The sequence below is a fragment of the Cnephaeus nilssonii genome (assembly GCF_951640355.1).
Source record: "Cnephaeus nilssonii genome assembly, chromosome: 6".
Lineage (NCBI taxonomy): Eukaryota > Metazoa > Chordata > Mammalia > Chiroptera > Vespertilionidae > Cnephaeus > Cnephaeus nilssonii.
The window spans coordinates 59638448-59663205 of record NC_137077.1 but is presented as its reverse complement, the minus strand read 5'-3'; the positions used below and the strand labels follow the sequence as shown (position 1 = coordinate 59663205).

The 24758-nt window shown below is 41.7% G+C and overlaps 1 protein-coding gene across 3 annotated transcripts in view; it reads right to left on the bottom strand.

Moving 5' to 3' along the window:
- Positions 1-24758, bottom strand: part of SRGAP1 (SLIT-ROBO Rho GTPase activating protein 1) — a 262921-nt gene that overhangs the window by 35465 nt on the left and 202698 nt on the right. Inside the window, exons 9-15 of one of the 3 annotated variants that reach the window (XM_079773738.1) lie at positions 21929-22126; positions 20684-20768; positions 13847-13874; positions 9983-10085; positions 6463-6523; positions 6230-6307; positions 4004-4138 (exon numbers count right to left, since the gene is read on the bottom strand). In XM_079773738.1, coding sequence (XP_079629864.1) covers positions 4004-4138; positions 6230-6307; positions 6463-6523; positions 9983-10085; positions 13847-13874; positions 20684-20768; positions 21929-22126 — 688 coding nt within the window. Of the gene's footprint in view, positions 1-4003; positions 4139-6229; positions 6308-6462; positions 6524-9437; positions 9472-9982; positions 10086-13846; positions 13875-20683; positions 20769-21928; positions 22127-24758 lie in introns of all 3 variants that reach the window. The other 2 variants (XM_079773739.1, XR_013813628.1) reach the window with 2 other exon arrangements.

Sequence of the window (24758 nt, the reverse complement as noted above, 5' to 3'; positions counted from 1 at the left end):
TTCCCCAAACAATCCAAAAAATAGGTAAACAAAAAGTAGGAGGTGTTCTAGAGGTTTATGTAACTCTTAGAAAAGATGAAAAGGGAAGATTTTTCTATACAAAATAACTGTCACATGCAATTACCTTATTAGGGAAAGTCAAACCCAATTACAGCAATGCCAGGAGAACATGACATGAACAACAACCACTGATCTCCATGAGCGCCCTCTCTCCCCTGCAATTCCTAAATCTTTGTGCTTCTATCACATACCAACTTAGTTGCGTTTATGTGTAAATATCTTACCTCCCCTATTAGATTTTCAGCCTTGTGGATGCAAAAATCAAGTCTTTGACTCCCTAGAAAGTTTTGCACATTGTAGGCAATTAATCAATGGTTCAAATCGTCAAAAGTATGTAACACCAATGAGAGGATATGATGATGGACATATTATACCATTCTCAAAGATTTTACTGAAAATCTAGGAAACCTACAGATGCATCATGGTCACATTGGTAAGAAAAAATGCTTACCTAGAGATGAATCAATAATAGTCAGAAATCCCTTCTTTTCAAGAGACTACATGTCGGAAGAAAAGGGGTTGTACTATGTAGTGCTCTCCCATATTCTTGAAAATATCCTGTTCTGCAAAACTGTATACTAAAAATAACAGAACTTACGGGTAAAAGACTGTTAACACCTGCGAAAGTTAGTAACTAGAGCACTATCCAAAACATTAGCAATACTACTTAAATTGCTAGCACAATGAAATATCTACTGGTGTGTGCATCTCGCATCCTTATCGACCTTTAACCCCAGGGCTTCTGCTTCTTTGAGATGAAGGTCCTGGAGGGTTTTGGTTTCCAATGGAGACTATTTTCATGAAATTTAACCCAAGGATTATTAATCCATTGATTTTCATTAATTCCCTCCATTGTTTTAATGAACACAGGGGTAAATGTCTTTGCAGCGTCTTTGTTTGCACTTGTAGCATTTCATATAAGGCACTGCTTGCAGGAAAGAAAGATATTGCTGGAGATTCCCCATTTTTTCCCTTAGTCTTCATAATTTGCTACGCTTAACTCTTTAATTGTGGAAAACTTGTCTTTGTTACAAAACATTTAATGTGCTGGGCAAAATCATGCTGGAACCAACACAACTTTTGTTATACTAACATCATTTTCAAATGCATTTAGTAATTATGTTAAAAAAAACACACAAAACAACAACTAACCTTTTAAGAGATCAAACTGGTAAGTGGCTAACCCAGGTATTGGCATATGTGACCCAAGTTTATAGTAGTATCTGTTGTAACAGCTGTAATGATGACAGCTAGCAATACTTATTGAGGCTTACTATGTACCAGACAGGATGCTAAACACTCTAACTTTCTATGAATTGTTCCATTTATTCTTCATAAGACTATGAAATAAAGAAACGGATATTTCATGAGATTAAGTCTTAATCTCTGTCCAAGGTTACAAAGCTGTCAGGTGGTAAAGCTAGGATTTGAACCTAGATAATTTTGACTCAACGGCTTCAGCTTTTAATAACCACAATGAAATAATATTTCTTCTCATCCAATGGAAGCATGAAATAATTGTATAATAGTAACCGACAATGTAGCTATTGCTCTACCAACTGATATGTGTATAGACGTTGATATGATGTATGTGCCTAGAAAACCTCTAAGCATTCGTAGACTGCTTATTATTTTTCCAGATTTAAACTTTCTGGCTGGGATGTGAGGGCAATCTTTGGACATGGCCAAAGGAGAATTCCAGAAGAATGACACCTCCTTCTCAGTTCTTTCCAGCTGGGTCAGAGGCCCACGGAGATGACTCAGACTGCGCAAGGGCCTTGGAATGGACACACAGACACACTTCTGAATTCCACAGAAGACATCAGACTGTATGGGGGTGGGGGTGAAGGTAATTATGACTGGGGAATTCATACCCAACGAGAGCCAGGGCTTCAGGTACGGATGCCAACAAAAGAATTTTGGTGGAATTTTGACTCTTCATTTAAATTCAACTTAACAACTGTGAATTATACACTTACTATGTGCCTGGACTAGAACCATGCCAAATGTTGAAAACTACAAAACTGAGTAATCCATCAAAACCTCACAGGCCTCTGGAGCTTAACTATAGGCGTTTCATTGAACAAACTGCCAGGCACTGTTCTTGGCACTTCACACGCATTAACTCATTTAATTCTCACAACCCAATGATATCTGACCTAATATTCTCCCTATTTTATAGCTAAGGAACTGAAGTGCAGAGAGGTTAAGAAACCTGTCTAAAGTCACATAGCTTTAGGTGAGCAATTAGGACTTAGGATTTGGTCCTAGCCTGTTTGAGTCCAGAGCCTACATTCTTCACCTTTCCCTGAACTCTCTCTCTAGGACAGGGAGACAGTGGGGTTAGATATAGGTGCACAGGGGAACACTGACAGAGGCGAAAGTGACCAATTCCGCTTTGGGGAGAATGGTGTCTGGCAGGAGAGCCCATTCAGCCAAGGCTTTAAGGCAGATGTGGCCGGCTTTCAGGGACAGCAGGCAGCGGGCGAAGCAGCAGAGGCAGAGGCGTAGAGGTGGGGAATAGCCCAGGGTGCTTGCAGTTTGCTATTGTGGAAATACAAAGTAGACAGGGCAGGGTGACAGGAGATGAAAGCCCAAGAGTAGAAAGAGATCAGATAGAGAAAGAATTTTATTCTATGAACTTCCCATACTAAGGAGTTTCTTTTTAGGTGGGAAATATTAAAATAGGTTTTTAAACAGGAGGTGGGGGCAGTGATGTCACCCAATTTGTCTTTTTAAATCTAGCTGCAACATGAAACACGGAAAGATGTGCAGAGAGGGCAAAACCCAGAAGTGAGAGACCATAACAGCAGCTTCAGGGAGAATATGGCGGTAAGAATGGGGAAGGGGGCCGAGTAGAAATATTTCTTGAGGTAAAGTCAACAGGACTTGCTGATTCAGGTGTGAAGCTGGAAAGCTGAGGTAGGAGGTTTCCTTATTAGAGTAAAGCTTGATCCGTACCAAAGCCCTCACTATGTGATTGAAGCCGGCCCTAGACCCTTGCCCAGGAAAACAGACTTAGAGGGGTGCTGCACTTTTAGATGTATGGAACTCAAGTGTAGTTAATACCTGATTCCTGATATTATTTTCACCTTCCCTCCTGTAGTGTCCAAAGCCCCCACTGAAGAAAACAGCAATACTTCACTCTGCTGATGATTACTAGCTTCATAACGTATCACCCACCGTCCCAGTGCAACTTGGCCCATGAGCTGGGGCCCACTGGCAGATAATTGCCACCTGGTGTTCCGGCACTGTAATAATGATCATTTATCTCAGTTTATCTTCTTTTAAAAATTAAAAACATTTTTTTTTAGTCCTCACCAGAGGATATCTTTCCATTGCTTTTAGATAGATTGGAAGGGAAGAAGGAAGAGGGAGAGGAGGGGGAGGGAAATATTGATTGGTTGCCTCCCGACGTGCCCGGCAGGGGCTGGGGAATGAACCCCCACAACCCAAATATGTGCCCTTCAGTGCTCGGGCAGATGCTCTAACCACTGAGCCACCAGCCAGGGCTCAGTTTACCTTATTTCTTGAAGTAACATTCAAGATGGATAAATTACCCCACTCCTAAGATTGATGGAGAAAACAAAGAACCAAACGCCAAAAAGAAGTTAATATTTCCATGCTTAAAACTTCCTCCTCTCCCTTAGCTGGTTGGCACCTGCCTTTCCGCTTTATTCCAGCCACTAAGTGGGAAGCTCGTGGGCTCTATGGAGCCTGAGCAAGTTCAGGAGCAAAGCCCACTCAGCTAAGGGCGAGGCCACAGCTGGGAGGGTGACTCATGCTAGATCCAGAAAGAAAACAAATGGTCTCAGAAATCTGGTGGTAATGGGGTAGTGGTGGGGGTGGGGAGGACATGTGGAAAGGGGCCATTGCCTCTTCCAGGAAACTGGGTAGTGAAACAATTCTGGTGGGAAAAGACTGAAAAATAAAGTCCACTTACTGATACAAGAAATCAGATCATTAAATCTTTCCTTAGGAAAGAGGGGGTTTTCCAGCCCACGGAAATAGAGCTTCAGAACACCAGCAACTGAGTTAATATCGTGGTTACTCTGGTCATCAGCCAAGGGGTTTTCACCTAAAAAAAAATAAAAAATTAGTTATAGGCAGTGTTTCTTTTTCACACACACACACACACACACACACACACACACACACAGACTTCTATATATACATGTATCTTTTAATTATACTTTATGAAAGATTATATGGTACTAAAATTAAAAGAAATGGTTTAGAGATACCACCCCATGATTAAGTTAAAAATAGTTGACTAAAAATAAAGCTTTTTAAAAAATCTTACGCTACCAAATAATCCCTTACAAGCTACCAAAATCCTAAAATAAAATATTGTGGGATTTAAAATTTTACCCAACTTTTTTTTTCTTTCTTTTTGAGGCTAAAATCTGTAATCTTAGTTTGACATGAATTCAAATACTACATTCTTAACCCACTGGGAAAAAGACGTAATACAGGGCTGTCTGGCTATCCTATCTGGATCAGCAAAATATATCAAAAATATTACAGCGCTCCCACCCGCCACCCTCCCCCCCCCCCGACTGTGGACACCTATAATTAAATTAATAAGTGTTTCCCAAAGTGGCAAAGTGGTGCTCCCAGCATATCTGGAAGCTGTCTTCAGCAGTGGAAGATTTTGAAATCAGGCAGTGGGATTTGAAAATGTACCCTTATGTACCAAAGAATTTGTATGGAAAGTGGAAATTTAAAAAATATATATATCACAAATATGAAATTATATTATTTCAGTATGGTAAGCAGTTTAAAAATACTAGTTAAGTGGCCTGGCTAGTCCACCTCCCTGAGAAATTGAGATAACATCCTCAAATTCAGCATAATATTATGCAGTCTTAAATCGAACTCTACCTTTTATTCACAAGACTGCTTTTCTCTTGTAAAGTTCACAATAATTGCACACTGCATTTTAACTTGTGTTTGTTTGTTTTTTTCCTCTTGAGGCAGTTTCAGGGACATGTTTGTTCCCTTTTCTCTGCTCCTCGGTGGGCAATCACCGAACAAAAATTTACCAAAACATATATTTTGTATCCAATGTGACAAAGCCTCACCCAAAAAGGTCACAAACAAATAACAAATATCAGGGGAATCTCCAAGGAAAGCTAATGATGCCTGTGGCGGCTGGCATGGGGGCCCGAGGCTTTACTACATTTCAGCTTCTCCTGAATGTGGTCAATGTTCGAGACTTGGAACCCTGAGCTGCTGACAGGGGAGGCTGCTCTGCTCTACACATCATATCAGTCTGAGGATTTGGAACAGGAGGAAAACAATCTGGCTCCAAGTTTACTCTCCAACCAAGGTTTCAGAATTTCCAGGGCTCTCTGCCAAGCCTGGGCCAGGGGAAATGGGACCGGGGGAGAAAGCAGCCCTGTCCCCACGCCACGATGCCCCTCCCTCTGCATTCTCCGCCTGGCTTCCGCGCAGAGGAAGGAGGGGGCAGGTGTATCCAGATCACTATAGCTGGAGAGCGTTAATAACCAAGAGCCATCACTAAAGAGCTGGGTATTTTCATGGATTACACCTAATCCTCAACACCAACCCTGGAATTTTGCAGATGAGGAAACCGAGGCCAAAGTAAGAGTTGAGTAACTTGAGCCAAATTAGTAAACGGGAAAGTCTGACTGGATTCTAGGTCTGCCTGACACCAAAGAGTATGGTTTTGCTAATCATAATGGGCTAATTGACAGTTTAGTAGGACTTATGTGACAGCCAGTTGTGAACAGCAATAAGGTACCACTGGCCACGGGGAAGGAGCCTGGGGATGGAAGGAAAGAGTTCCCAACAAGGAAACGGACATGAACTTCAAACACCTGCTCGCTAGGCCCAGGGCTGTCCTCGCCACCCTGCCAGGGCCCCTCCTGGGCCCCCTGGACACACGTGCCGAGGACGATCACTGCCGGTTCTAACCCAGGACACAACCTCACATGCATTCCGAGACTCGGTGACAAAGCCTTATGCAAGATTACATGGTACTTCATTTCTTAACCACCCTAAATAGAGTCTTACCTCCATTTCCAAAATGAAATAAATGCAGAGAGAAAGGTTTCGAAGGTATACAGAGGGAGTATGCCACCTCACTCTACAGAAAATGGTGGCTTTTTCCATGACTTGCCCATAGGGATAGACGTGCAATTACCTCTCTCAAATGAATTTTTAATGTCATTGACTTCCACCTGGGAACCGGACACTCTGAAAATCCCCTGATGCTGAAGACCTAAAGAGAACAGGGGGGAAACAGAGTGAAAGATCCCCTTATAGCCTCTAGGTCCCCCCTTTCGCACCAATTAAATATTCAGTGGAAAGACACATTTACTGAAATATTCCCAGTGATTATTTTTAAAAATAAGAATTCCGTAGTTCAAGGCTTACCATAGAGATTGATGAACCGAATACAACTTTCCACAATGAGGGGGATAATCTGTCCAGAGTCCTGCGTAAAGAGGTAGAAACCAGTTAACGACACAGGAGAGGCATAAATCACACGTCATAACAACGCTCACGGTTTAACTACAAGGAGTGCACGGCATTGATCATCTGAAAGATGATCATTTCCAAATACGCCCCCCCCCCCCCCCCGCAAATAGTACACAAGGGCCAAAATTAAAATTAATCAAAGGTATGTTTCCGTTCTGGAGCAAACCAAATAAAATGCCTTTAAAGCAATCCTGCTTCAACTTGACTCCGCTGTGCATCTCTTTGACTTGCACGTAGGCTCACATACCAAAATGAATATATCAACCACTCACTTTTTAAAAGGCTATTTATGAAGTTAATCTAATGGACTTAAAAAGAACTGTGTTAACTAGTCACCAAGCACAACCTTTCAGCCTCCCGGGATCCTCTCTGGGACATCCCGAGAGGCTCCCATATTCCCAGAAGCATGACCTGACAATTGCTGTACAGGTGCTTATAATGGGCAATGTATTTATTTAGTTTGCACCAGAACTTACTCATCCTGATTGATTTTTTAATCGATACTTTTTTCATGATTTAAGGATTTTTAAAAAATGACACAAATGCACATCCCAGTAGATCTCATTTTCTTAGGAAGGAATATTTTTTGGTCATTTCCCCCCACACCTCTACTGAACACATGTGAGTATTAGAAATGTTTTAAAACATGGAGAGGATGACAAGTGAGATGAAGGAGCTGCAAGGTCACAGTTAAATGTGTACCAACGCCACACACTCCATGTCGTTACAGAAGGTTATTGACTAGGGAGTTGTTTTTCATGTACTTTGGACTCTGCTCTTTCAGAAATTAGATCTTAAAGGAAACATGGAGGTTCGAAATGATTAGCTGACATTAGGTACTAATTCATGAGGAATTTTATTATGAAACACAAGAAGAATTTGGCTGTCTTAATATATTAGAACAATTCAGAATCCACTAACCTTTCCAATTAAGTCACAGGGGAAGGATTAGGGATAATGTGGTTCAGCAATTTAAACTGGTTACTATTCCTAGAATGGGTAATGCACAGCTTGAGGAATAGTTTTATTTTAGGTTTTAAGACAATCTGTATAAACCAGCTAATGGTTCAATGACTTCTGGAGCTTATATTAAGTTTCTCTAAGAGTTCATTTGTTTTAGGAATGTAAACTTCTTTAATTTCTTAAAGAAGGTCCTTAAGAGTGCAAACTCTTTTTGGTGTGGACTAGTTGATGCAAGAATAACAACGTAATTATATCAAAACCTACTGAGTAGGTGAAGGGATTTTTCTTTAAGATACAAGTGTGTTTTAGAGGAGGAAACCTTTATATGAACAACACATGTAACATTGTAAAAAAGCAACAAATATCTAAATGTAAGCGATAATAGGAGAATATTAGTTTGCATCTCTGCTGAACTGAGTGTTAAAACAAGAAGAAAAACAAAGAATAAAAGGTTATTAAAAGGAAAATGTTTGCACTAAAATCCTTCCAAACAAAAATGTCTTATTACTTAAAACATATTTTTTGTGGTTACATTTACTCAAGTAATTGCTATTCCTTTAGCTGTTACCAGTACTTCATTCAGGTATAATGAATTCTGGAGTAAAAATATAACGTGTGTTTTAATTTCATGGATGCCAGCTGCTTTGGCGGAATACTTTACAAAGAAGTGAGCTGTGTTCCACCTCCCATTCAAAGGAGTCCCTTTGTGTCTCAGTTTTCCCAGGGGACAAAGAGGAGAAATGGTTTTGCTCTTATTGCCTCACAGTGATATTGTGGGGACCTCCGTGATGGGGCATTTTTCAGAAGTGCAGAGATCGCTGTATGTGCTGTGCTACTGCTGTTACCAAAGCTTCTTTAGTGTGCCCTCTGGGACAGCGAAGGGCTCACATAGTGAATGTCCCAGGATAACCAGTTTACTCCTTTAGTACCTACATTCGGTTTCCTTTAATTGTTCTTAATGAAAAAAATCTTTAAAAAATACAGTCTGTGCTTTTCTCTCATCTTAAGCAGTCATTCTCACACTGTGCCATCAGATGGAACACAAGCATCCACTTGCTTTCCTGAGCTTCCCTGCATCCTCTCTCTCTCTGCCAGGCCGTTCGGCTGCCCACCTCAGTGCTCCCACTGGACGGGTCCTTCTCTCCAGCTAATTTACCACCGCTTATAACAAGCCTTGGGCTGGGAAACCGGATAATCAAACCTGACAATAATTTTATATTAAATTAGAGCCAATAAGGCTCTTCTGGGTTTAAGGCGATGGCAGTGTATTTGTGATTGCTGTTTAGGTGTCCAGTGGCCTTTCACTTCATTGCATGGTTAGGGCTCATGTTTAAGGCCACGTATGCACGTATCTGTCTGTCCATACATGAGTCACATGTGTGCGCAAATGTTTCAAAGTCATTGGTGTACATATTCAAGGTAAGATATCTGTAACATATTATTAAAGGAGATTATCACTAATGTAGTTTCCTATGTAAGTTTAATCTTCAGAAACATTGCATTTGGTGTTGTAAAATGTTAGCCATGAAAGACAAAGTTATTTTCTTTTTTGTCTATTTCACATGGGGGTCCATAATCCGGTATTAAGTGTGCATTTGGTATTGAATATTGACTTTCCTTATCATAAAAGCCCAGGGACTCAAATTTGGTCCATTTGCCAAACTACACAATATAAAAACGATGAGTTTATCCGGTTTTACCAGAGAAGACTATTCTTCTTAAATCAGTGTCTGATTTCTACCATGCCTTTCTAAGCAAAGCCTATTAGAAGCCTGTCTAATTTCCAGCTGCAAACATTTTCCTTTTAAAGGCCTTAAAAAACCCAGTTAAAGCCAAGCATGACGATGATTGGAAAATGACACCACGGGCGAAAGAGGCTGCGCCCTCACTTCCCTCTAGCACTATACCTGGTGTCTCGCGTGCGAGTTCCTTCGTCCTCGGCTAGAAGCATTACCAGAAATACAGGATGAAAAAGAAGACAGAGTAAACACAGCAGAGATACAAGATACAGACCACAGGGTCTTACAATTTATCCAATATAATGAATTCCTCAAGTCACGGGAAATAAGAACTCTTGCTGAGCTGCAGAGCTACCCTGACAAGGGACTTTTATATTTTGTGCCACCTTATTTGCACAAGTAAAAACGAAGCATTTTATCAGGTAGCTCTTTTCCCTTTTTGTACAAATTATGGTCTTTTTTTTAAAAAAAAATAAAGAGGGCTTTCTCTTTTTTGCCAGCATAATAACACCCACATTTATTTCCTCTTCTGAAGGCACTCAAACCAAATATTCTTTTCTCTCTGACTTCAGGAAATATTATATTGATTTTCTGGGAAAGCAAAGAGCCCCAGGACAGACTTGGACATAATGACCTGCCTCCTTTTATGAGAGGCCGAGACCATTATAGTAAGAAGCATGGAGATCAGCCACCCAGATGGCTGGTGCCAGTACCTTGACGAATGTTTCCAAATCCCCATTAAACAACTTAGCATTATACTGTGAGCGGGGTCTGGACTTCCTGGGTTTCTGGGGCTTAGGGGGAACATTTGGAGGCCTAAGGGAAGGGAATATAATTACTGAGCATGGCAGAAATCAAACAACAAACGAAACACCCATAGGTCACATCAAAATTACAAAACACAGGAATTCCGTGTTCCTTCTCCACCCCCACCCTCGGAGAAAAGAGTCCTTCCCTTTTCCTATGTATTTGCTTTTACTTATGTATCACAAACCATACAAGCTATTCATCCAGACCACTCTTTTCTCGCGTGTTGTAGTCCACATCTGTTTGCTGGTTTGTTTAGAAATGGTAAGCATCGCCCTGGCTCAGTTGGTTGGCGTGTCCTCCCATACACTGGAAGGTGGTTGAGGGTTCCATTCCCAGTCAAGGCACATACACAGGTTTCGGGTTTGATCCCCGATCAGGGTGCGTGCGGGAGGCAACGGAGGGATGTTTCTCTCTCACAATGTATTTCACCCTCCCCCCCTTCTCTCCCCTTCTCCCTGCCTCTCTCTCTAAAATCAATAATAAATGAAAAAAAGATAAGCATCCCCAAATGGAACTGAGAACTATTTGGCCCAGTGTTACAAACCAAGATTTGTGATTTGTGTTGTTTAGCTTACAAGTCACACAGAAGATATGACAGGTCATAAAAATTAGGGCTCTGATTTGAGCTCAACATGAGCAATGAAATAGCACATTTTTAGTTACAACATAATGCTTCGAGGCACATCACATCATATCTGTTCAATATCCCTCAGGTATTCATGGGATTTGACTTTATGCAAAAGTAGCTGTTAATGGATTATGAGGGAAAAGATAGAGTTGGGTTTTAATGCTCTTTCTTGGGAAGGGGTGCACACACTCATGTGAACTGTTATTTCTTTAAAGCACACTGTCTCACCACCTAGATATGTGTAGAGTATTAGGATGTACCAGTTCTTTCTGTTCTGGACTCCCTCCATCTCCAGTCTGTGTGCTCTGGTGGGTAAGCCAGTCTGTCTGGCGTGTGCACCCCCAGTGCAACCATGTACCCTCTTAAGACACCTTGTAGCATCTTGCTCTGTAATGGGAGAGGGGACCTTTTCTGTCCTCTCCCTTTAGAGCAAAGAGGCTCAGGATTATCCTACTCAACTTCCACAACTGTGCTGAATGAAATACACGACAGAAACGTCCCTAGACCTCTCTCTGTGGACATTCCAATGTGAACTTCTTAGGTGGAAGGCTTCTATGAGGCTGTACATCACACCTGGAAATCAGGTAAAGCCCTTCATCACGCGGCAAACTCTCTAGAAAGAATTTGAGCTCATTAAAGTTTACGAAGGCCAGTTCGGATAGAAAACCCCCGGGAATTTACGTGGAAGCCCACCCAGCTTCATAAGATAATCACCACTGCAATCAACAGCAGTAACCTGAGCCCCACGGTGCTTGAGAGGTGAAAGGGGCAAATGTCCAGAAGCAAAGAGGGAAACTCCTACCAGGCAGCATGTAATCATCTGCCGCAGCTGAAACGTCTGAAATCTCTTTTTATACACTGAATCCTCTGCCGTCCACAGAGGAAAGGATCTGGTAGATTTAAAGAGACAACTGCCCACCAAAGAATTTAACCACATGAGCTTCATTTTATCCACTCCTCTCATTATTTTGGGAGTGTTTTAAAAATGCAGACTTCATTCCTATTGAGGTTTGTGGGGCCCAGCAGATCAGAAGACCACTGCCATTGAAAAGACAGTTTCTACTACTCCCAGTTCTCAGAGGAGGGGCCGCCCACGTGGGGGCACCTGGGCTGGTCAGGGACAGAGCGAGCCAGGGAGAATGTGGGCAGGAGCCTTAGCTGTGGTTCCCGTGGGAGGGAACAGACGAGGCCGGGTAAACAGGTTTAGGATGGGCTAGTGCGAACAATGTGGGTGGGCTCCGGGGCCGGGGAACGGCCCCTGGTTGTCTGGTTCCTGGCCTTTGGGTGAGGGGGAGCGAGAAGAGTGGCCCTGACGTCAAAGCTTCATGAAGGAAGTAGCTGCGGGCACGGGCTCTGGATTGGTTGGTTTGTATGCAAACGGCACGCTGGCAAGCAAGCCCTTTACTATCTCCAGGAATTGGCTGACCCTCAGAGGGGCAGTCCCTTCAGAGTCAGCAAGACTCCGAGACATCAAAGCAGCAAATAAAAACTAGGAGGCGTGGTTATTACAAAGCCCAACAGAACTTCACATCTGATGATATCTGGAGCAGCTGACCAAGCTAAGACGATACCAACACAGGCTCATTTGGTTTGGCCCCTGATTCACGGGACAAGCACACGTGTAGCTGGAGCCACAGCCCCCAGTGGCACCGGACAACTGTTCCTGCACGACCGGGAGATGCAGAGTGACCCGTGCTGGGGCTAATACAGGGGTGTCTTTTGAGTTTTCCACCAAACGCCTGAAAAATCGCCTCCCCCAACAGTCCTAAAGTGAGGCAAATGTGGAGATACTAACGCTGTGAAAGCAACTTGAAATGAAAACAAACTGCCTGAGTGCTCATCAAAGCCACTTCCAGGGCCGAGGGGGCTTATCAGGCAGACTGCTCAAAGCCAGGGCCATTCAACCTTGTCGGACTCGTTCTGGGTGTGTGCTTACCACACACCTTCCTGATAACCTGGCTGCCTCCGTAGGCTGCCCACGTGGAGGAGAGAAGGCGCCCGTCAGAGGGATGTGAGTATCTAGTCCATTCAGCAAGTCCAGTTCTCACTGAAAATTACTATGTTTGCATTCCTTCCTTTTTGAAAAAAAATTTTTTGAAGTGCCTTACATTAATTATAATTTAGAAACAACAGGTAAGATAATTGATAGTGCTAAGAGATACTATATGTAAAAAAAGCTCCCTAAGCCGCATATTACTCTGTAGAGGTACCATTCCTCTTTGTCACTGATATAGGGAAGAAAAACCTCAGTATTTTTGTCAAGTTTTGACAAGTCAGTAGCTGTATCTTCAGAATTGGTTCACCAAAAAGTCAGAGGGCTTCCTTTTGAATAAATGACCCAGAGGGAACGTTACAGAGCCTTGAAAATTGACTCGCCAATGACTGCAACAGGCACACCGGTGTTCTGGGTGCCTCGCACCTCCAAGAGAACGCGACTTCCAAAGTGTCATCTTGCTGTGCCAATTAGAATGATTTCTGGCTGTTGCGCAAACGTGAACACAGAAAAACAAAAGCTGCGGTAAACTTTCCCCAACTCAAATCAGAATCAGCTTCCAAAAAGGCTTTTCTTTCTCAGCACTAGTTTCAAAATCCTTCCATGAATTGAAAAGAAAGAACGGAAAGGAAATATGGTTATAGGCATTAAAAGTTAAATCTTTCACGTGAACCAAAAAGGGGTAGAGAGCTAACGTCCTAAGAGTCTTGAAGATAACTCTGATTTTTGTCCAACATGAGGGAAAGCAGGCACAGGATGCAACTAATCAGACTTCCTATTTGCTAACTCAGTAGATATGCACATAGTGTTGCTTGTTAATTACATTATCAAAAGTCTTCTCGGACTTTTTCTAGAAACTTGTAAGTGTTCTGATTAGATAAAACAAACCCATTCAATCGAGGTCTTTTTTTCTGAGTCTGCTCATTAAAGAGCTTTACAGTTCCTTTGGGAAATCCTCGGGTCTGCCAGAGCAAATCCTGTTTTGTGAGAACCTCAAACATTTCACATTACTGTGTTTTGTCAAGCCCAAACTATCTTCCACGGTCATTAACACAGTATGTTCATTCTTGCATTTAAACGGCTGCTTCTTGTTAAAGAAAAAAGTGAGTGAGACACATCATGAGTTATGATAAAATGTTTTCCTACCTTGTAGTCATATACTCAGCTCTATGACCTGCAAGAAAAAAAAAAAATCAAAGGAAGTAAATGGAATGGAATCCGTGGAACGCATTTGGCAATGTTTTGTATCATCTGTCCACCATTTTAAAATTCTGAGTTTATAATAACTTGCACAATTTATGGCAGAAAACACGAGGGTCGCATATAGTGATAGGCAAATAATTCAAAGTAAATATTTCATAAAGTCTATACATAAAATTTAATAAATTTTATAGATTGGAGAAACATGTTTTACTTGGCAATTTGAGGCAGGGCTATTTATTTACTTAAACAAGAAGTGGCTACTTGATCTTAACTATAAGTTCAAGGATGAAATACAAATAAAACATATCCCAGAATGTTAGTTATTCCCTCTGGCTTGATTGTCACCTCATAAGGGGAGAAATAGGGGTCACACAGGATTGGGAGAACTCAATTTCCTTTACATTAAATTGGTGTTCTTTCTATATTATGAAATCGGGGAGAGGCAATGCATTTTCTAATCAGAAATGACATTTGCAGATATTAAAGTAGAAGGACATTAAATTACGCTACATTCCACCAACTTGTAAGCGAAAAGTCCTCTGTTATTTAAAACGTGAGGTTCTTCTCATACCTTCAGACTTCTTGACTTGTTTTAAGTAACAGCTCTATATATTTGTGGTGTTCCTACAAACTGTGCTAATTTCAAGTCTGAATGTGTCTATGGTTGCTGTCTGCTCTTTCTTACATTTAGGGCGGAGCCGTAGGAAGGGGTGTGGGAAAGTGAACCATTCAACTGGTTTTGTTTGCAAAATGATGATATGGTCCTCAAACAGCTTGAAGATATGGCTTGGCAGAGAATGGTCATGTTGTAGCACAAACAGGTGAGCCCAGTGATTCAGACTTGTAGGGCAGGGCCAATATAACAACAGTAAACAAAGCTGGCTTATTGGGAAAGGTAAATGAACACTCCCAGGCTGCGAAAGTGACTTTTACTCTATTATCTGCTTTTCAGTAACTAAGTAATACAAGGTTTTTCATTAATATCTATTTAGTGAACAGGATGCAACATTTAATATCAGAAAATACCTTTTTCAATACAGATCCAGGCCACTGTTGGCAGAATCAGGTTTTAGCCATGATTTGGAGGGGGGGGGGGGGGGTGAAGGGTATGGAAAAGAATTAGGTTTTCCCCTGCTACCATTTAACGTTAGTCCCTTCGTTCCCGGCCTTCTACTTTTGGGGGAGAAGAAAAAAGAGAACTCTAAAATAATTTAAAGCTCTTTGTAAGTGGGAGAAGATCTATCAGGAAGTGGGGATGGCAGACAGTGAGCCGAGTGTGGCATGTGGTACCTATGGGATATCCTTCAGCACGAAGCTGGCTATACAGAGAGTTAAAGTTCAGAGAGCAGGCAGGGCTGGTGATTAAAATTTGAGAGTCACTACCATTTATGTTGTGCTGGGGCGATGGGACCTAGCCAAGATCACCCAGGATGAGTCATTAGAATGAGGAAAGGGTTGAGGAAGTATCTGGCTTGTGCTGTATTGTATTCTGTCATGTTGCATACTTTACTATAACATAAAAGGATAATATAAACTATCTAGTAACAATAATAAAAACAGCAATGATATCTACCATTTATTTTGGTGCTATATTAATTCACAACTTTCAAAACAATGATATTGAGTAGGTACTAGTATTATTATTCTTATTTTGCATAAGACACGGGACATAGAGAAGGCAAAGTCATGCTGTTAGTATGTGGTGGGTCTGGCACTAGGGTCCAGGTTTGTTTTAATTCTAGACCCGAGCTCCCAAGTAACATATTGTAAAAATGTAAGTCTTTTCTTCTTCCTGTCAAATACTTTGAAAGATCCCAGAAGAAAGGTATGGATTATGCCTTACACCTCCATCTGCTCCATATGGCTAAATATCAAATACCGAAGGTCTGATACATTTAACAAAACTATGAAATAAGTTTAATAAATACTTTGCTATTTTTGTTAAAATATCCCAACCAAATGTTCTCTCGAGTTAGAAAAAGATCATATATAAAATGGCTTAAAATCATTTTGCTCCATCCATCTATGGTTAATGGTACGAGATAAAAAATTAAAAACCTGCGAAAGATGCATTTTGATTAATGAACCATGAGCAAGCATTGCAAGCACTAGCCTCCATAGAGTAACCGCCACCACCACATCCATTTTCTTCGGCGAATAGTACAGAGTGTGTCTCAACTGATGAATGAGGTTTTATTTTTTAATCAGTATCATCATTAATAGATCAATAACACACAAGCTTAGAAGAACCTGCTTCCCAGAGAAGTGTGAAAGCTTCCAGTGGTCAGAAGATTCGATTTCAATCATTTCCTTTGGAAGGTTACTTAATTATTAAAAAGAACAGACAACTCATTCCCCCTTCCCCCTAATACATGCCATCTGGAGAAAAAAAATAAAAAAGACTCAGGATTATCCTATTCTTGATATGAACACCTAATTTGCTCACTCTCACATTTTCACTTGAGAACTAGGAAATTATTTTTCATGCCCAAATGTATTTTTTCTTCACAGAATATAAGGGAAAACTAAAATATGGTTTGGTGGCAATTTGAGGTTTTAAAAAACCAATGAAATAAAATATTTAACATGTGCACAACTCAAACAGAACGAAGGTCCCTAATGAATGACTGATCAGGACTCCTGGCTTTACTTCCCAGTCCCTTTTCTTCCTTAATATCAATCACTGCAGGGCATTTCTGAAAATCAATTACTTACAATCATCTTCTCTTTGAAAGTGTATTTGTACTCCTACTTAAAGACAAGGAATTGTGTGAAGATAACCTATGTGATTCCTTTGTCAGAAACCTCATGCCCGACGCTTGAAATAATATAACATGGAACTCAGCTTCCAGTCCGACTTCCTGTGCTTTGCAAACACTGCACCGATATGTACATCACCTTAATTCCAAGCGCTGCACACTAGGAAGCCAATGTGAACATGAAGGCTCACTACTGAAAAGGAAAAAGGTTTCTGTGTTCACTGACTGGGCTCAACTGAACTTCTCCAATTGGAAAACAAATGATATCCCAAAAGGATGTTACGGGTTGCTGAAGCATAAAGATGATGACGACTTCGGTCTTAACAGCTCATGATGTTTCTTTTTATTTCAATAGTTTTGAAAGATTTGGAATTCTGAATTTTGATGGTGCCACTTTAAGAGCCTAATGTAGTTGCTCAGAAATGTTGTAAATCAAAGGATGTGCTCGGCTACTGGTAGCCTGCCAAAAGTGAGCAGTAAGACAGGCCAAACACATGTCTGTAGTTAAGAGTTTCGGCCGTGTACGATCAACTGCTAAATCCGGGGTTAGGCTCTATTTGTTTTTACGACGAAGGCAGTTTCTGGAGCAGTGAGGCCAGTATAACTTAGAGATGTGATTTCTGTATAAAAACTCAGGGCTGTCCCCAAGCACACGGTCTGATCCTTTGCTACTAACTTAACTTAGCCAAACCTAGCCTGGACTCCTTCCTAATGGCTTGCCGGTGAATTATCTCGCCGTGGACAGGCGCCACAAACACTCCTAGTGTCCTTTGGTGGACCGGGGGTCCTCAAACTCAGGCCCGCCGGGGACATTTATCCGGCCCGCCCGGTGTTTTTGCCGCCACTGCCTGTCCTGCTTAGCAGCCGACTTAGCAGTGCGCATAGGAATTTGTTCATAGTTGTTTTTTTTTAAACTATAGTCCGACCCTCCAACGGTCTAAGGGACAGTGAACTGGCCCCCTGTTTAAAAAGTTTGAGGACCGTCCCGGGTCCGGGTGAGGCCGTGGGCCCCTGGATCCGGGTGAGCCTGGCCCCGGGTCCGGGTGAGGCCGTGGCCCCTGGATCCGGGTGAAGCCGTGCCCCTGGGTCCGGCCGAGACCAAACCAGAGGGAGTCGGACCTGCATTACCACCATTTGTCCACCATCCAGAGCTGAGGGGTCAGTGCCGACATGTACTCATAAGGAACTGGTGGACATTGATATTGGGTCTCAAAAGAACTGTTGGTCCAGAAAGAAACTCACTACAGACTGATTCATTTGCCTGTCAGCATAACTATTATTGCTCGTCGCACATTCAATTCTTATAAGTATATCTCTAGTGACACATGATTTCGCTCATCTAGGGGAAATGATGAACAACATGGACTGATGAACAAGAATAGAACCAGAAACAAGGAGGCACCGATCGGACTATCGGGCCTCAGAGGGAGGATAGGGGAGGGTGGGGGGAGAAGGGAGAGATCAACCAAAGCTCTTGTGTGCATGCATAAGAGCCTAACCAATGGTTAAGTTCAACAGGGGGTTGGGGCATCCATGGGGAGGGGTGTGGGATGGGAATGGGGGGATGAGGACAAATATGTGACACCTTAATCAATAAAAAAATAAATAAAAAAATAAAAAGTTTGAGGACCCCTGGTAAGCCTATTAACACGAACAGGACTCGCATGGAAAGCCAGCAGGCTCACAATGGTCAGCTAAAAGGTGGGGCGGGCTCTTTACGCTCAGTTTTTCTCTGGGCAAAGCTGCCAGTGTCAGCCCCAGGCAGCGACCAACAACTGGGGTGCTGCCACGCCTCCACGTGGGGCAGGCCCGGAAGCAGAGAGGTTTGCCACGGGCGGGCAGAGGCCAGTGTGTCTGCTGCCCCTGGGTGGGAACCGTCCAGTGTCACAGGCAGAATAAATCTAGTCCGGGAAGGCCTGGGACACCTGCACACAGCTTGTGTCACTCGGACACTGGAAATCACTGAAAGAAATTCCAAGGGAAAGAAATCCTGGCTTAGAGTTCACAAGGTACACAGCTCGGCAGCTACAGAGAATCTGGAGCGTGGATTCAGCACATTGGCTAAAATACAGCCCTAGCTAATAATGGCATGTAAAATAATATTAACCAGTGGGGCTGTCTCTCCCGGAACATAAGGGGATCGGTGTAGAATGAGTTCCATCCAAGTTTCAGAAGGAGATCCCAAGCGTGTTAACACATGTGTCTGCATGTGGTGCCAAGAATGAATTCACCTGCTGCTTAGTTCCCTCCAGCTCACAATGTCTAAAGTGGTAGCCAGTCCTGCAGGGAAGGACTCTGTGCCTAAATATCCATCCACACTTACGATAATCTGTGCTCTGGGTCTGGCAGCTGACCTTGGGGCACCAGTGAAATATCAGGCAGTTGTAAAAGATGGAGGGGAGAAAAGGGCTGGTACTATGAAGGGAAAAAGAGGAAAAACTGGGACACAAGTGCTGAGGTAGAACAATTCAAAGGATAAAAAGGTCTTTTTTTAAAAAGTTGAAACCTCTGTTACAGAAGAGCTGAAAGACTAGTACAGGGAACATTCATGTATCCTTCACTTAGATTTCCCAATTGTTAACGTTCTGTCACATTGGCCTTATTGAGATTTCTCTCTATCTCTCTTCTCCCGAACCATTTGGAAAGTTGCAAACATTATGACACTGAGACACCGAGCAAGCATTTCTTAAGAATAAGATTTTTGTCCTTCATAACCATACCACCACATATAAGAAAATTAATATTAATTCAATAATATCATTTAATAGTCTATCTTTAAATTTCCCAAATTGTCTTGAAAATGCCATTTATAACTTTTCCTTTTGGATTCAGAATCAAATGAAAGTTCATATACTGTGTTTGGTTATTTTATTTTTTTTAAGACACTTTTTAGTAGTATAAATGTCAATTTTTTTCCAAGTGAAATTGGCCTTTTAGCTTAGAATCTGGCGTCCTATGTGTAATAAAGGAGCCATAGGTCATGATGACCTTTTTCCGTGTACCAATTCCCCGAGGATAATAGGTCCTTTGGGGAAAACAAGGAAATAAGGTGATAGAAAAACTTCTTCATGGGTAAGGAAGTTTCTAGAATGGTAGGAGGCAAGAATTTACATCAAACAGGAGTAATTTGTTTTTGTCCTGAGTTACTCCCACAACCCAGTCCCCTCATTTCCCACTTCCATACATATTCTCTTTCACTTTTTGTAACTTCTAGCAGGATCTAGTATGAATAAAAGGTAATTAAAGTTACAGACTATGAGGCACTTAAGACAGGGACTTTGCTTATATTTATTTTTTCCTTTTAAATTTCCTGAAGATAGAAAAACAGCCAACATTTATATAGTCCCCTTTGCCTATAATCCTTCCCCCCCTGACTTTTCTCATTTGAAATTTATAGTATCCAGTAAAATATGCAGCTCAGAATAATGCTTGACACAGAGAAAGCCTTATAAGTGGTAACTATTATGTTTTTTGCTATTATTAGATAGAACAATACATTTAGTTAGGTTATTTCTTAACTAAAACCAATGCCTACAGAAAGAAAAAGTCACCTGAACTGGTTTTACTGGTTTCTAGAGTCCAAAAAGGCATTCAATGGGACAAAAATATTGGCCCAATAAAACAAATGGGGCGGGGCTGGAGGGGTGGAAAAGTCCAAGAAGGGAGGAAGTGATGTGGGCGGAGGGGGGGAGTGTGGGGGGGTCACAGGTGGGGGTCAATGCAGCTCCTTCCGACTTCTCTACTGTTAGGAGCAGCGTGCTCTGAAGATCCTCCCTTAGGAGCTCAGTGGTGGCTATTGAGCCTTCCCTACATTTCCCTGTTCTTCCTCAAGGTTAGCGCCAACTCATAAAGAAAACAGTTCCAGGGAGAACTTGGTAGTTCCAGAAACAGACAAAGCCAAACCTAAAAAACGGTGTCCTCTGCTTCTTAAAGCACAAATCCCCCATCCACACGTCATGGGATGCATACACGATACGATATATAATCCACGTCACCTTCCCATCTACTTCAAATAACTGACCTTCTCCGAGGGTCCTCTGCAACAAGTCATGCTTAGCTTGAAGTTTGGTGATGAGATTACTCCCTTCCAAATATTCTCTGAGTTTCTGCAAAAGGAAAGAGTAATTTTTAACTTTAAAAAAATATTCAAGCCCTAACTGGTTTGGCTCAGTGGATAGAGCGTAGGCGTGTGGGCTGAAGGGTCCCAGGTTTGGTTCTGGTCAAGGGCATGTACCTTGGTTGAGGGCACATCCCCACTAGGGGGTGTGCAAGAGGCAGCTGATTGATATTTCTCTCTCATCAATGTTTCTAGCTCTCTATCCCTCTCCCTTCCTCTCTGTAAAAAAATCAATAAAATATATTTTTTTAAAAATTTCAAGCCCTCGCCAGTTTGGCTCAGTGGATAGAGCATCGACCTGCAGACCAAAGGGTCCCGGGTTCGATTCCAGTCAAGAGCACATACCTTGGTTGCAGACTCCTCCCCAGCCCGGGCCCTGGTTGGGGCTCACAGGAGGCAACCAATCGATGTGTTTCTCTCGCATCCATGTTTCTCTCTCTTTCCCTCTTCCACTCTCCCTAAAAATCAATGGAAAAATATCCTCGGAAAATATAGTCCATGTCAAGGGACATCCCATAGGCTATCTAGAATCCAGCTGCTTTTATCTTGTAGATCCTAGAACCTTGCTACTCAAAGTGTGGTCTGATGGGAGCCTGTTCGAGGTGCAGACCCTCAGGTCCCTCCCTCCCCAGACCTATCGAACCCAGAACCTACATTTTAATAAGTTCTCCTGGTGACATGTGTTTCCATCAAAGTTTAAAAGTTCTATTTTAGTGCAGCCCTCTTTAAATGTGTCTGTATATCAGAATTACCTGAGGAGCTTTGGAAAAGTACTAACTCCTAAACCCTATCCCAGATGGACTGAATCAGAAACTCTTGAGGGTAGACAGGGGCCCTTATTTTAATCCAGAACACAGGTGATTCTGATGGAACTCCAGAAGCAGTGTTTGGGGATCCCAGATCTGAGCTCCAAGGGTGGCTTGGGAAGCAATAGATGGGTGGGAAACGTCTAGCCCAAGGACTGTAGAAGGCCTGCGAAATTATTGGGTCTGGTCCTGCCAAGGCATTAGGGATGAAGTAATTAAATGTTTGACCAAATATAGCAGGCTAATTTTTAAATTGATAATTTTGTATGGCCACGGAATGATGTTATAAATATCCAAATGGCCCTTGGCAGAAAAAAGGTTCCCACCCCTGTAACAGACGCACCATGAAGTAGAACTGCTCGGTCTCCTGCTGGTTCGCTCTTCTCTTGGCGATGCTGGGCTTACTCAGGTAGGTCTCAGAGACGGTGGACTTCACAGACTCTGTGGAGCGGCTATGTTGGAAGCATTCAGAAACATCATAGTCTTCGATGGTGACCATATCTTGTATCGTCTGCAAGGTGGCTTCGGTTGTTTTCTTGACCTGGGAACAGAAACATATGTCTCACATTAGTACATAATTTCGTGAATCCCACAAACACGCGGTGAGAATCCATTCTGTCAGCAGAGATGAGGACGCAGGACCTGCCCCAAGAGGCTCAGAGTCTATTAGGGGAGTCAGGTAAACAATACCTCATATCACCAACATAAAGGAAAGGCTTTCTTCAAAATTATCCTGAGGACATCACTTTATGTGTGAGTCCTTATAAATCACTGGGTGCTCACTCAATTACAGTTTTTTCTCTTTTTATTGATTAAGGTATTACATATGTGTCCTTATCCCCCCACTCCCCCCCTCATGCGTCCTGGTGTCTGTGTCCATTGGTTAGGCTTATATGTATGCATATAAGTCCTTTGGTTGATCTCTCCCCCTTACCCTCCCCCTCCCCTACCTTCCCTCTGAGGTTTGACGGTCTGATCGATGCTTCTCTGTCTCTGGTTCTGTTTTTGTTCATCAGTTTATGTTGTTCATTATATTCCACAAATGAGTGAGATCATGTGATATTTATCTTTCTCTGACTGGCTTATTTCGCTTAGCATAATGTTCTCCAGTTCCATCCATGCTGTTGCAAATGGTAAGAATTCCTTCTTTTTTACAGCAGCATAGTATTCCACTGTGTAGATGTACCACAGTTTTTTAATCCACTCATCTGCTGATGGGCACTTAGGCTGTTTCCAAATCTTAGGTATGGTAAATTGTGCTGCTATGAACATAGGGGTGCATATATCCTTTCTGATTGGTGTTTCTAGTTTCTTGGGATATATTCCTAGAAGTGGAATCACTGGGTCAAGTGGGAATTCCATTTTTAGTTTTTTGTTAATTACATTTATTAAAAATAATCTTTTTAATTAAAGTAAAACTACATACAGAAAAATGCACAGCTTGGCCGGCATGGCTGTGTGGTTGAGAGTCGACTTATAAACCAGGAGGTCACGGTTCAATTCCTGATCAGGGCACATGACTAGGTTGCGGGCTCAATCCCCAGTAGGGAGTGTGCAGGAGGTAGCCAATCAATGATTCCCTCTCATCATTTATGTTTTTTTCTCTCTCTCCCTTCTTCTCTGAAATCAGTAATAAAAATGTGTTTTAAAAAATACACAGAATGTAAGTGCATGGTTTGATGAATATCACAAAATAAACACTTATATGACCACCACTCAGATCAAGAAGAAATAGAGTATATTATGAATATTTTTGTGCTTCTCCCAACCAATACACACCCTTTTGTCTTCCCCAAAGGTAGCCATTATCCTGATTTCTAATATCAGATATCAGTTTTTCTCTTTTTGTACTTCACGTAAATGGAATCCTACAGAATTTATGATTTTTATCTTGCTTTTGTTCAACTTTATGTAGTATGACTTATTCATTTCTTGTAAGTATAGTATTTCATTGAATACTCACTATAAGAATACACCATAATTCATCCCTTTTACTATTGACAGATGACTGACTTCTAGTTTTGGGCCATTACAAATAATGCTGCTATAAAAATGTTTTCGTTGGACGATACATATGTGAGTAAAATCCCTTTTAAGGTATGCCAGATTGTTTTCCAAAATTATTGTTCTAACTCGTATTCCCACCAGCAAGGTAGGAGACGTCCTGTTTCTCCACATCCTCAAGAGTTGGTACTGCTTGCTTCTAAAATTTAAACCACTGTGTTGGTTGCATAGTGGTAACTCATTGTGGTTTTAACATGCATTTCTCTGGTGCCTGAGATTGAGCATATTATATGTGTAAGGCAATTTGGATGTCCTCTCTCGAAAACACTTTGTTCAAATCTCTTGTTCAATTTTCTGCGTGTTATGAGTATTTTTCTTACTTATTTGTAAATAGATATGAGTCTTTTATTAGTTATATGTGTTGTAAATATCTTTTACTACACTGTGCCTTGGCTTTTCACACTTTTTATAGTGCCCTAATGAATGGTCTCTTATTTCAATACAAGAGGCCCAATGCACGAAATTCGTGCAAGAGTAGCCCTTCCTTCTCCCGGCTGCTGGCACCGGTTTCCCTCTGGCACCCGGGACCCGGGCTTCCCTCTGGCCACCAGCAGGCACCTGGGACCAGGACTTCCCTCGAAGCCCCAGCTTTGTCTGATTAGCATATTACACTTTTATTATTATAATCAATTCACCAATCCTTCCTAATTAGCATATTATGCTTTTATTATTATAATCAATTCACCAATCCTTCCCTTTATGATTTATGTGTTTTGTGTCCTTATTTAAGAAACACTTTTCCTATCTCATGGCCATAAAGATACTGTTCTGTTATCTTCTAGGAGCTTTTAAACCTACCTCCCACATATATCTTCCACAGTTAGGTTGTACTCCATTTTTGCTTATTAACGTTTAATGCAAATTGATAGCTTTACCCTTTTTCCCAGTGTACAGAGTTGAGAACACCTATCTCCATTAACTTCTCCTGAATTATATGCTATTTTTGTAATGTAGTATAAGAGGATATATGTAAACATTTATATATATATTTACATGTAAGATATTAGTTGTCATGTATGGTCAGTGCTCATTTGGCTTTATCCATATATTTTATATTCTTTGATCCCTACTCCCTGTATTTTTAAGAGCATCTTTCCTTTAGAAATTCA